This window comes from Trifolium pratense, linkage group LG1 (genome assembly GCF_020283565.1).
Source record: "Trifolium pratense cultivar HEN17-A07 linkage group LG1, ARS_RC_1.1, whole genome shotgun sequence".
In the NCBI taxonomy this organism is placed as follows: Eukaryota; Viridiplantae; Streptophyta; class Magnoliopsida; order Fabales; family Fabaceae; genus Trifolium; species Trifolium pratense.
Genome location: NC_060059.1, coordinates 36,324,114 through 36,339,150, shown reverse-complemented (window position 1 = coordinate 36,339,150; position 15,037 = coordinate 36,324,114). Strand labels below are relative to the sequence as shown.

At 28.9% G+C, this 15,037-nt stretch overlaps 1 protein-coding gene across 1 annotated transcript; it reads right to left on the bottom strand.

The window, feature by feature from the left end:
- Nucleotides 1-2,176: 2,176 nt before the first annotated feature.
- On the bottom strand, nt 2,177-3,178 carry LOC123902889 (ethylene-responsive transcription factor TINY-like). The gene has a single exon (XM_045952710.1). The coding sequence runs from the start codon at nt 3,053-3,055 to the stop codon at nt 2,288-2,290; it is 768 nt and encodes a 255-aa protein (XP_045808666.1). The 5' UTR covers nt 3,056-3,178; the 3' UTR covers nt 2,177-2,287.
- Between the last annotated feature and the right edge of the window lie 11,859 nt (nt 3,179-15,037).

Here is a 15,037-nt window from a genome sequence, read left to right as displayed (position 1 = left end):
AATTGTTGTGCGTAGCGCTATCAATTTCACCAACAGTACAATTTTGGATTTGAATTCCCTAAAGTTATAATTTCCTACATTTTTTATATTTAAATTTTTTTTAAAGTATTTTTATCTTTACACCACACATAAATGACTTATATATGCAATATTTTGTCTTTTTAGTTAATTTTTACTTGAATGTTGATTAATTTAAGTAGATTAAATGTAGAGAATTCAAATCTCTATGTTTCATCATTGATTTTATCCAATATCCATATGCAACTTACCAAAACTAAATCCTAAAATTTTATCATCGTTTAATACACTTGAGATTTAGAGGGAAAGAGATCAATATATTGAGTGTTTTCTTAGTTTATGTCACTAATTAGTGTTCTAATTTATAATGTTAAGAAATCAAATTATAAAAATACTTATTGAGAAATACAATTCAATATATTAGACTCTATTTTCCTTCAAAAAAAAATATTAGACTCTATTTTTTAATTAATTCGTATAAAGATTTTTTTTTATCACATTAAATATATATTTGCTTAAAATAATGTTTATATATAGACTTGTGAATCTAAATAAAAAAATAAAACCATTAAGTTTTGGTCTATGAGATCTTAAGTTTAAATCTATGAGATCTTAAGTTTAAATCTATTGACTCCAATGTGACAAAAATAAAAATAAAATAAATACATTAACACTTGATAGAAAATTTAATTTTTTTAATAAGAAACTCTTTTCAATCCCTCACAATTTTTTGCGCCCAATTCAATTAGTGACAAAAATAATATTTAAATTAGTCTTTATTATTTTTATCGTATGTCAAATTCATTCTCCAAATCATTACTCCATCCTGTCCTATATATAATAAAATATTTATTTTTTAGATTTATTGTAAAGTTGATGTATCTAGATACATCAACTTTACAATGAATCTAAAATATAAACAGATACATCAACTTTACGATGAATCTAAAAAATAAACGGTTTCTTATATATAAATTGAAGGGAGTATAACCAAGTGGCTAATTTGTCTTATGTATAAAAATGTCAAAGATAATTTGATATTATTTTCTCTCAATGACTAAATTGGACGCAAAGAAATTATAAATACCAAATTGAATCTTCTTCTTTTTGGTTTTTTTTTAAACAAGATATCCTCTGCAGACAATTGCAGAGACTAATCTATTTTGTCTTGTGGGATTAAATGAATGATAAACTATTTCCAAAAGTTTTAACATTGTTGCATACTCAAGTCAGTAATCGAACCAAGAAACTCTCTTTAAAATAGAAGAAATCAACACCATCTTATGTAAGTACTATCTGATTAATCTTCTTCTTTTTTGGTACAAACCAAATTGAATCTCTATTCTTATTTTTCATATTATTTAAGAACAATAATAGTACTTGTCATCAGTTGATTTAATATACTTAACTTGCCTAAAAAGATTGGCAATAATATTTATCTTTCTAAATAATCACTAGCTATTAGTATTTTAATTCATAATCATTGTACTACTACCAAACATAAGCCTCAATTAGAAAATGGTCAACAACATCATCATCAATATTCCCCTAATGTGTTATAAAGTATTCTTCTTTTTGGTCAGTATATTCTTCTTTCAAGAAAAAAAATTGTACATTGAAGACAATCACATATACTATAGTTTCTGATTTTTTTATCTTACATAAAAAAATGAAGCCTCAATAAGGTAATTGTTTATGGGTCTTGTTATACCAAAATAGAAATTCAACATTTAATGATACAAGAAATTTAATGCTTCAAAAGTCAAAATGCACAAATTAGCATTTAATAATTTCTATTTTTGCTTCCTTAACATGTGTCTTAAGGGCACAAGTTAACGTTCTCCATTGTTTATTAATTATTTATGAAGTAGGACACATTGACTCAATAGTTTGTGCCAAAACAGGGAAATTTATTACCTTTTTCCTCATTTCAATAAACATTTACAATCAGACAAAAGAAAGATATTAATACACATTAAAAAAAAACTGAATAGATTATTAAAAAAACACAGAAAATCAAGCCATTACCCTTATCAAAAACCATGAAGGGGGGTTAGAATCCAAAAAGTGGAAAATAAAATAAAAATAAATAATAATTATAGATAGAAGAAGAAGAAAAATAAAATAAAATTGAAGAAGAAAGAGAAGAAGAGTGACATTAATAATTATAGATGCAACTATAATCATATCATATCAATCAATTAAAGAAAATAAAATAAAACAAAAGCATTCACAAAAAAAGACAAGAGAGAAAGAAAAAAACAAGAACCTAGTAATTCCAGAGAAAACTCTCGAAACTAGTTACAACACCATCATCACCACAACAACCATCTTCTTGTGTTGTATGTAACCATGTCATTGGTTGCTGATACATCCAAGCATAGTCTTGTGATTGTGAGTCAACAAACAAAAACTCATCTTTTCCAACCTCATCATAAACATTTTCCAAAGTAGGTAGCTCAATAATCTCACTAAGTTCTTCAGAAGTAGTTGACAAGTCTGTTGATGAAGACATCGTTGTTGCTGTTTTCATTAGCAGACTTGTTGATGATGAGATTGTTGTTATCGATGATGTCATTGATGACAACGATGTAAATGAAGAAGAAGATGATGGTGATTCTAATTTGATGTCCATTTGAGCTGCTTTAGTTGCCGCGGCTTGAACATCGCGAGGGGCTAAAGAAACGGGTTTTGGAAGAGATGATGCCAGGTGAGGAAAATTGAGAATGGCTGTTTTCCCTTTAACACAGAGCGCAGCTGCGTCATGCGCTCTGGCAGCCATTTCAGCCGTGGGGAAAGTGCCAAGCCAAATCCGTGATTTCTTGCGAGGCTCACGGATTTCAGACACCCACTTTCCCCAATTTCTCATGCGAACACCTCGGTAGACGGGATGTCTATTCGAGTCACGGTTGCGTTTAAGATTCTTGTTGTTTATGTTTGATTCTTGGTCTTGAATTGAGTTAGTTGTACATGGTGATGTTGGTGGTGATGAATTTGAGGTGCTCTCGGTTTCTGAATTTTGTGATGAAACTCTCATTGTTAAAGTTTTGATGAAATTTGGGTGTGATAGTGGAAATTGGAAAGAGAAAAAAAAGAGAAGATATTAGTAACGAGACATGCAATGCAAGTGAGGAAATTGATCTCCTATATATGCAACTTTTTATTTATTTATGATATATTATTATTTATTTTTGGGTCAGTTTTCAATGAGTCATAAAACACTTATAAAAAAAAGGTTTGAAGGAGGACCCACAAGAGAAATGGAAGACACAGTGGGTACAAATACTATGGGTCACCCCCTTCCCCGTTCTTTATGCCACGCAAATTTCCTTTTGATTTTGATGTCTACTGTTCACTATGTCACAATATTGGTATGGTAAAAGTTTCCTACTAGATGAGATATAATATTATTATAAATGTGTTTATAATTAGGATATACAATTAGTTAAAAAATAATAATAATTAGGAGATACTAGTACAAGTTATTTTTGCAAAGTTTAGGTGATATTCACTACTTCATCCAATAATAAAAATTGCATGAAAATGTCTCATAAATACAATTCAGTTAATAGTTATAGAAATATTAATTTGTAGTGGTTCAAATTTGAATCTAGGAATGTATGAATGTAATCACTAAATTGTTAGACAAACAAAATTTGATTAGCTTGAAAATTGAAAGATGTGTGTTGAGGATATTGTCCGTATCTTCTTTTTCAAATGCATTTTAAAGTCATTCACATTTTTAGAGAAGGAAATTGTTCTTATGATAAAATGACCAATATTGTTTTATCTAAAAACAACTTCATTTGGTAGAATAATTTGTCTAGCCTTATTTGAAACGATTTCAGTCACAATAAGTCAAGTTTACCTTTATATAGGTTTTGTTGATTTTATTGTACTATATCTTTGAATTCTTGTTTAATCTCTATGCTCTTTTTCCACTTATCAAAGGACATTTGATTTTCCTTACTAAGATTTTTAATGAGAAACATTTTGAGTTTTGATCTAGTCCCCCAAGTTTCTTTATATCCTTTTTACCTTTTATTTATTGGGTCTGGCTAATGAGTGCCCCCTGGACACTCTTTAAGCATTCCATTAAAACAAATTTTTTATTCAAAAAATTAAACACTCCAATTTCCAATGCATTGACTTCACGCATTTCCATAAAAATTCTATAAAAAACTTACTATTTAATGGCTTAAAGAGTGCCCCGGGAGCACTATTTAGCATTTGCCATATTTATTTAATCTATTTTAGTAGGGTACTTTAGATGACCTTTTTGAAAAAAAAACCAAGAAGAAAAGGTGTGTAGACAAGTGAAAAGTGGTATCACCATTGTTGTTCAACTTAATCAAGATTGAAGATGAATAAGATTCTTTGCCTTCAAATTTTCTGCATTTATATCATGTTAAAACATATTTTTGTCTCTATAAATATAAATTAATCTTTTTCAAAAAAAATAAAAAAAATAAATTGAGTTTTGATCTTTGCAAAAAAAGTATAATTTGATTAATACCGCTGCAATATTACAAACATTTTAAAAAGCATTTGAGCTGAATATTTTTACTAATTTAGCCAATTTGAACTGACATGACACTTGCGTGTTGCGACTATGTGTTGTATAAATCAATTTACATTTGCAGGGACAAAAAATATTCTAGCCTACTCACATTTAATTTGAACCAAACGCAAAACTTGAGGGAATTCAATTAAACTTAAAGAATTGCAAATATATATATATATATATATATATATATATATATATATATATATATATATATATATATATTGTATTTTGACAATCGCAAATTTGATAAATATGAATTTAGATTCTTTATAGTAATCTCACATTCTAGTGATACTTTGTCCTTTGGTAGGACAAAACATAGATTTTTTTTTAATATAATTTGTTGTTAGAAAAAAACATAGATTTCAACATATATATTATATATTATATTGGTAGGACAAAACATAGATTTTAACATATATATTATATTGTTTTTTTTAATATAATTTTTTTAACATATATTTATAGGTTTCATTACTCATATAGGTTTCATGACTATGGTGAATTTGGATCCACTTTTTGCCTTAACGAGAACCAATTATTTGTCACCAATGTAACACTATTCATTTATCCCTTATCCTTGTGAATTTCAAGATTATACACTTGATAGACATCTTTTTCAATTTCAAACCTCATTACGTACCATTTCCGTTACATTGTCTCCAATTTTCACCTTTTTCCTATTGTAATATTTAATATTTTTTATGTGTGTGTATGACACAATATGATATTTTCATATACTTTTAATTAATTTTTCGTTGCATTTTGGAAGCAATATTGGTGGGTGGATTTAGAAAGTAGAAACGGTAACAATGACGTAAAATGATCACACTAATAATATAATTGGTTTATCATTTATGTATACCTTATATTTGTACTTTCATACGTTAAGTCTTTATTTATTTGTTCCTTGTTTATTTGATTACGTATAAGTATTAAAGGACTATGTCATAAAATTTTATACGAAGGGTTTAGATGTTAATGAGCTTCAATTAAAAACTAATATGGGGTCGATCGATCACGAAAGTTAAATATAGTTCGTTACACGACGTTGTTGTTATTTAACTAATTTGTGCTCTTCACAAAAAAAGAATGGTTTTCGGGAGAACCCGTGTTCGATTCTTAGGTGGAACAATTTCTTGGTCAGGCTTTACTTACCTCGCGGTCGAATTCTGAACTACTATGACTCATTTTCCCTAGAAACCAAAGGGTTATAAAAAAAAAAAACTAATTTGTGCTTCAAAAAAGTTTTAGTTTGGGTTGCTTGGCCCTTGGGCCGACCCTGATTGATGTACTTGCAAGAGCTCTAATTTTTTTGTACGCAATCAAGAACTCTAATTAACACTCAAGTAAATGGGGATTGGAGAGTCAAAAGTTTAACCAGAGAATGCACCTTTTACCGGAAGGTCAATTTATTTTTTATAGTTGAGGTGTAAAGAGAGCAACGCTCAAAGACGATTAGATGGTTGGGTGGATCTTGGCGTGATTTACGGAACCGTCAAGTGAAATAAAAAACAATGATTTGATCTCGGGAGATTTTTATATATACGTGTTGCGGAAACACACTATTCTTTTGTATGTTAAATCGAGAATGCCTTTAAGATGAGGCATGGCTTAATCTAAAACCAGAACGAACCGCGATAAATTCTAACTAAAACTATCATTAACTATAAGCTATACTTAGCTAGCAATCTAAATCCAAATTAGGCTTTTTTTTCAAGGGAAATCTAAGATTAAGAAACCTAATAACTATAAGCTTTTGGTGATTGAACTAACTAACTATCGTCCATCTTTTCATATGATATCATCATTCATTACATTGGTACTTTGGCGTTTATTAACCAACCATTACTTAATTAGATTATAAATAGTTAATTTGTTGGGGATACAGTGTTCTATGTAGCTAATTCATATATTGAGACAATGAGACCCATCAAATTAATTAGTTTGTTCAATGTATATATACGAGATTTTCCTAAAATATGTAACAAACCAATACATGTGATTTCCTTTAAAACCCTAAAGTAAGAGCCAGCAATGATTTAGGCATTTGGACCCTTCTTCTATATTTTCTATTTTACTGTGTATATTTTATTTGCCATTCCTAGAAGGTGCAGTGACATCTTTGCTTGTTTAAATTCTTAATTTTAGACTTTTGTAAGTAACTAGAAATATTCTTGTGCTAGTTACTTGTATCAAATTTTTCCATGAAGTGATTTGTCCAAATTCACAATCTAGCCGGTAGTTATAGCCAATGCTACGGTAGACCACTTTTAAAAACAGTCAATTGTAGACTAATACTTAAAATTATCAGAAATTCTATTGATTATATATAAAAGAAATATTCTTTAAATGTAAAATATATCTTGATTCTCCCCGTCTTTATAAGTAAAATAATGACATAATTTACGTCAATTTAATATAAGTTACATTTTTTTAAATAAAACTAATATCAATTAAATTATTATATCAATCATAAAAATAAAAATCATCATTAATTCATATTTGTAAATAACAATATATATCGCCAATGAATTTTAAATATTTTCTAATAGTCTAAATTAGAATTTCTCTGTAGTTACAAATGTAATATTGATATCAATATCATCCTCCACATTTCATCGCCAAAAGGGGAGTTACATAGATGTGGGCCCCATTGTTGCATGTATGATGTCAATATTATGTTAACGAGGAAGTTTTGGGTGATCACAAAAATTTGATTACTTGATTCGGTTATACATACATATTTGGTAAAAGGTAAAAAAAAAAAATAATTAAATAATACATATTTTAAAATAAATTAAAAAATAAATATTTTTATGCGAGTATAAAACTAAAAAAAATTACTAAATATTTGTGATCATATAAGTATTAATTTTTTTATGTCAATAGCAATTTAATTCTAACTCTATACATTGTCAAATGATCGATCTATATTTTATCGTCCAGTTTTCCAAATCCTCTTATATTAAGAAATGACACGTTAATTTAGCTCATTTAGGTTTTGTTGGATATTTCAAAATGAGCGGAATGAAACAAAATAAAATAGAACAGGGTGAAGCAAAATAGAGTATAATGAAATATAATTTTCATACTAGTTGAACTAAGGATTAAAGAGTTGTACGTCCAGGATTTAAGTCTTGACAATAAAAAAAAATTAACATTTAGAACAAATAACATACTAATAATTTACCATTAAAAAAATACTATATTGTTTGGATATTTTATAATGAAGCGGAATAATGTTTTTATTTCATTGTTTGGAAGGAATGGAATGAGTTTTTTTGAACAAGAAGGAATGGAATGAGTTATAAACTTATAACCTTTTTATTCCATTTTTTTTCCTTATAGAAAAATATAATTATGTAAAATTAAAACATTATTTTTTATTGAAAAGATGGTGAGAGAGGTTAAGAATATTTTATTAAAATATTGTTTGATGAAGTTGAAAAAACAACACAAATGTTTAAAACTACATATTTTGCCACAAATATATACTAGTACTAATTACTCTTATAATTTATAAGCTTCGATCGTATAATTTTGTGCCTTGATCTGTATTAATATTAATAATAATAATAATAATAATAATAATAATAATAATAATAATAATAATAATAATAATTGTTAACAATAGATAAAGAGACTAGATCGAGTTTCAATAATATCACAATACCATTACTTGACAAAATAAAGATTACAAAGATAATATATAAGATGGCTTGTCTCCCACCCCCTACACGTCTCTCTTCTCCCTCCGAAAGTAAGGCAAAACAATTTCGAGAAACGCGATCCAAAGTTTTTTTTTTAATGTGTAAAAAAAGGAATGGGGGGGGGGGGGGGGGGGGGGGGGGGGTACCTAATGGGCTAAAGTCTACAAAAACTTTATTATCTAATTAACATTTCTCCCTCAAACTCATGATACATTAACAAATAATCATCAAGAGTTTGTCAAACAAAAAACGAAAAACACAACAACAATAATGTTGAATGATATGAAAAGAAAAGAAAAAGAATACTTAAAGTTGGTGTGATCAATTTCATATGATTAGAAACATCATTTACTTGTATAAATGGTGCTAGGAAGTAGAAGAAAAGTGACGTAAGTTTTCTTAGGAGCATTTGAATGAAACAAGTTCAAAAGTTAAGATTTCGTAAAGTAGTGGATGGATATAATAAGTATTTTGTTATAATATGGATAATTTATTAATTGTGATTTAAGTTCAAATTTGATTTTATCACATACACCCCAAATTGGAGGGAAATAAAAATTAGGGAATGTGATGGGATGAAAAACCATCATATACCACTCCATTCCATTAATTTTTTAAGAATCCAAACAAGGGAACCACATTTTATATCATCATATTTCATTTCATTCCACTCTATTCCATCAATCTAAACAAAGCTTTAAGAAGTAAAGAACGAATTATTTGTAAGAATCTGACTCGTAAAAAAAATTGGTAGATTTTATTTAATTTACCTTCCAACTAAACCTTAATTTACAAGGATCTTTTATTCTAAGAACCCAAAGATTAAAGTAAATTCAAATTCTCTAATATCAATTATCAGTCCAATATGTTTACCGAAGGCTTTGCCCTAGACATATTGAAATTTTTGGCACACAGTAGACAGATGTTGATCAAAGTGTGTCAATACTTGTCTGTCACGCAGTAGACAAATGTTGACCAAGGTGTGTCAACACTTGTCTTTACACAGAACACAAATAACAAAGACAGTAAAATAAATAACACACGAGAGTTGTTAACCCAGTTCAGTGCAACGTCACCTACTCTGGGGGATACCAATCCAAGAATGAAGTCCACTATCAGCAGTATTAATTCGAAGCTAAACTCACCCGTTTACAACTCCTCACTTAATCCCTACTCAATGCAACTTCTACCTAGGAACTCCTAGATATGAGACCCCGTCCCAGTTCTCTCTAACAACACAGACATCGTTGTTATCAACTCAATGAGAACCAATGGTGGAGACACTCTCCTATGAAACTACGATTCACTCTTGCTTTAAACCTTACGAGCAAATCACACACAACTCTAGAACTAACTCCGTACTTCAAGGCTTAGGAGAAGTTCACAATTACAACTCAATAAAACACAGGTCCTAAGCTTGCATCAATGAGATACAAGAAAGACTCACAATTAACACTCTAAAACCCTAAGAACACACACTTTGTAATACCAAGGTTTTAGATGCTTGAAACCATGTGCTTGTCTTCGTATTTATAGTAGTAGCATAGCTTGGGCTTCAAGTCAGAATTAGGTCTTCAAAATTGCGGCATCAACAGACATATTTTTGAAACAAATATTATATTTTCTAAAAGTTATTTTATTCCTTTAGAAAATAGAACTAGGGTTTGGCTGCCTTCAGAAACTACTTGACCACGTGCGCCTTGTTGTATAAGAAACCACAAAATAATTCTTCAATCAAATCTTCGAAAGATTGCACATAAAATAAAAACGCAAGCTGGCGCACAATCAGATCTCTCAGGTGTTGTTCCAATGTGTACGTACATCTGTCTCAACACATGATGTATGCACATATGTTTCAACACTTGGCTAAAAGATGTTTTTGCAAAATGTAGCCAACATACAAAAATCCAACACATATTAACTTACAAATTTTTTTTTGGTTTATAACCCTCTGGTCCCTAGGTGCAAGGGGCCCTAATAGTCCGGAGTTCGGCCGTGTGGTAAGTAAAGCCTGACCAAGAAATTGTTCCACCTAGGAATCGAACCCGAGTTCTCCCGAAATCCGTCCTTTTTGATGAAGCTCATTAACCACTTGAGTCCAATTACTTATGAATTTTTGAGTTCATAGAAGAATGACCTAAGATCAATGTCATCATTGATGAGTCATACATTACGTGGGCGCGTTATTGAGAGGACATAGATTATATCCGTTGTGATTAATTATTGGAATTTAGGCTGAACATATCAGTGATCATGAGCCTTTTTTCATATCAAAATTATCTTTCACTCATTCGTCTAATTAAGATAGAAAACTGGTATTTTAAATTTTTAACTAGACCTAAAACAGAAATGCAAAACATAGATTATCCAACATAGATTATACTTACTATTAAAACGTCACTTAAATAAGAAATAAGAATTTTTTTTAAAATGACACTTAAAAAAGAACGAAGGGTAATAACTAATAAGTTAAGATTTAAGAAGCACAATTATAATGACTTTTTTTTTCCTCGACAAACAATCATAATGACTCTATACATTCATAAAGATGGAAGTGAATGTTTATGCGTTTATATGTATTCTAATTAATTTTCGAACTCCAAAGTTTGGCCATAGTACTTCTAAGAAGTTGACAATGTACCTATAAAATGAGCTGTTTTTCAATATTGATGCATACCTATTTTGGATCTAAAAAATGTATTTTTCAATCTATAGTATCTATGTTTCAATATACAAGTTATGAGTTGAATTACAAGATGTACAAAAGCAACCTATTTGAATTGAACAATTGCTATTCATTTATTCATTTTTTTCATTAAGAAAACGATTAAACAACCTTATAGGTGACACATATGGGCCATATACATGCATGGATCATCATTAAGAGACCCGACATGGCCACTCCTATTTATAAGAAGTTGAGTTGGTGAATCAATTAGGATTGTTTATGGTACTATCATCATATCATAGGGAGGTGACTAGCATTGAAGGTATGAAAACAAACATTTTATCAGATTCTCACTAAACGTTAAATAAGTGATCATTGAATTCAAGTGACTATTAAGATCACCGGAAAGACGAATCGTTCGGAAAAATGCGAGTCCAATTCTGATAAAAAACAATTTATAACCAAACTTTAATTTCTTCTAGCTGAATTCCAGATTATCAAGACTCGTTTAAAAGGTTAACACAAAAACCAATCATTTCACGAACATTATTTACTTGTTACATTTTCGCACAAAGTTTTATCACTTGTGATTAATTAGTCAAACCCCAAAAGGTATGTTTACTTAGAATTTTTTTAACTAAACTTGAATTTTATATACGTGATAAATGACACACACTTTTAAAAAAAAAGGAAGAACTTTTTTTTATTAATATATTGACATTAATGACATTTTACAACCGTTAAAAAATATTTTGAAGTACAATACACACTATCCATGCCAATATTGTTCGAAGAAATTGTCTTTTGAAGATAATATCGTTTGAAGAACTTTGTTTTTCACAAGGACATTAAGATAACCATTTAATTCAATTCTTACAACCTCAAATATTTTCGTTTATGCTTGATATTACGGTGGAAATGTTAGAATTACAGCGACTCACTGTGATTTTATAGAAGCACAAAGTGCAACTTTTGGAAAATTCATGATTCTGACATATCGATCGTGATGTCAAAGATACTCTTCATTCGTCATTATTCATGCCCTCTTTGTAGTAAAAGAAGTTTCTACCCATGAAGTCAAAGGTAAAGGCAAATATCTAACTGTCACAAAGTAAATGCATTGATCATGCCATATTCCCATGTTTTGTAGATCTTCTCATTTATGTTACTCAAAACCTTGATGTTGTTCAATCTCGGATATGACATGGATATTGTAAACTATAGTACCACAAATTAATTAGCTACATTGTGTGTGCCCTTTAAATTTTTTCATTGGATGGTGTGCTCTATAAATTTTAATTTTTTTTTTTTTTTTGAGAGGTAATGTGAGTGAATCCTCACTTAAACATGCAACTTCACACCGCTTACTATAGCTAATAGTGATATATATAGTGTCACATGCATTGCCCATACATATAGGATATGTAACACACTTCTACCATATTAATTACATATATGTGGGACCTTACATTACCAAATTAAAGACATAGTAATAAATATATCTCATGAAAATAATATGGTCTCTCAAGGTTTTCTAATGTTCTCTCGTGTTCTATTCACATGGAAATTCAGGTGCAGATATATATGAATTTATATATGTAAGTTTTAATTACATCTATGTAATAAATTTCAATATACTTCATCCAATGCATATTTATTGGTGGAAAGTGGGATTTTGTAAAAATATTTTCAACAAATAAATATCTTTTGTGTACAACCGCAAATATTTACTTTCGAGCATTGTAAGATTTAAACGAGCAATAAGTTCCGATGCTCAAGAGTAGGACAAACTCAAGAGTGAAGTTATATGTCTTGTTCTAATTTTTATTTTTTTAGTCAAGTTTTTTTTAGACAGAATTCGGAGTTTACATTATATATATAGAAGTCGGAGTTTGGCTCCAGATACTCTACTTAGTCATCTTTAAGATGACATTTTTAGTCACCGAACTATTTGACCCTAAAAAAATTCACTCTTAGGGTGAAAAGTTTCTGAAGTTCGAATATTGGCTAATGCATATAAAATATTATGTTTATTTTATTTTATTTATTTATTTATAAATTGTCCCTAATTTATATTATTAAATTTTATTATTTTGTTCTGTCAAAAAATTTATTATTTTGTTGCTGGTGCTAACATAATTAAAATGTCAGTAAGTTTTTGGGATCTCCAAACTTGGATTCAAATTTTAGATTTGTTAAGGAAATTAGATCAGTACGTTAAGGAAAATATTGATTAACTATTTTGTATAGCCTTGAAAATTTTAGATTAGTTAAGGTAAATTTTCTGTTAATACAAACTATAGCTAGCCTTGAATTAAAATATTGATTAATTATTTTGTATGAACATAACGCAGTTTCATGTCTAAATCACTTAATCTGTTTGCCGTGACTCCAAAGGTGGATTCCAAATTAATCTCGTGATATTATAATAAACTTTAGGTGTGGTGTAACATTACATAATTAATTAGTACTACATCTGAATACAATCATACAAGTACCTTTCAAATTCTCTTTTAAATAAATAGTTGTTGAATATATATGTTTGGCTTAATTAGGAAAAATGTTAATTTAAACACGTTCTCAAATTATTGCTCTTTATGGATAGAGAAGTGTCAACCAGGTACTATTAGCTACCAGACTTTTCAGCCACAGCTCAAAGTCAGAAATCACTTCACTTCCACTTTTTCTCATGAAAATAACGTATCCGATTAGAATGAATGTCTTGTAGCAAACAAATTATTGCAATGATTAATTTTTTTACTATTCAAAATTATGTTTTTGGTCCTTATAATTTTTCAGAATTTTCGTTTTAGTCTCTGAAGATTTTTTTCACACTTATTAGTCCCTGAAATTTTTTCTGTCAAGGTTCTTAGTCTCTACTTTTAATCAAATTATTGTATACTTTCACATTTTTTAATGATCTTTTATATTCATGTTTTTAATATTATAAGAATATCTCCCATAAAAATTTAGATTTTTTTAACATAAGATGAATTATTTATAAATTTTTATGTGCAAAAAACAAAAAAGATTCATATTTAATTCATTTCTTGTTAAAAAAACTTAAACTTTTGTGAGGTTCTTATAATGTACTAAACATGACCGCAGAAAAAAAAAATTAAAATTTCGAATGATATGCTCGAATTAAATGAAAAGTATGGACTAAAAACCTTGACGGAAAAAACTTCAGGGACTAAAACGAAAATTCTAGAAAACTATAGGGACAAAAAACCTATTTAACCCTTTTAGGATTGTCTCTAACTATTTGAAGGTTCTGTGAGAATATAAAAATGGCCCCTAATAAAAAAATGCAAAAAACTATCCTTGATTTAAATTCGAAATAAAATCAATAAAAAAAATCAACAACATTAAAAAATAATCATCATTGTCACTAACATAGGAAAAATTTGATAAACAAGACAATCTCTATCACACGCCTCTCATTTTGAGAAAACTATAATATAACAATTAACTATAAAGCGTCTAAAATATGACTCTTCACAATAGAAGCTGTATGTCATGACTCATGTGGGTACCTCGTGTGCGGATGGCTTGCTAAACTTGGACATGCTTACGTTATGCTTATGTTATGCTTACGTTCAAATGGAATGGTGGGAATCATTACCTTACTACGTGATGATTTCTTGCGGGACAATCTTGGTTCCCCTATTACCGAAACTTGTAATTGACTCTTTTTTCTTTTTTTGGTTTAATTCTTTAGGGTAAGGCCTAGTTCCCCATTGTAATTATTTTTTCCCTTTTATTGATCTAATATGAGATATAGATATAGGATAGGGAAGGGTAGGGCTATCAATATCTTGATATCTAAATACTCTTAATTTATCAACAAAAAAAAATTATGTTCCCAACTTCCCATTACCTGAATAAAGTTTTTTTTTAAAATTACCTGAATAAGTTAGAAACATTAAGAAACATTAAGAATTTTGGTCTTTACTCTATGATTTCAACATAAAAGAGATCTCGATAATCTGAAGTTCAGTAGTAAAATAAATAAAATCATGCTAAATATTGTTTCAGTAAGGATTCAAACTCATACATTTTGAGGTGGTG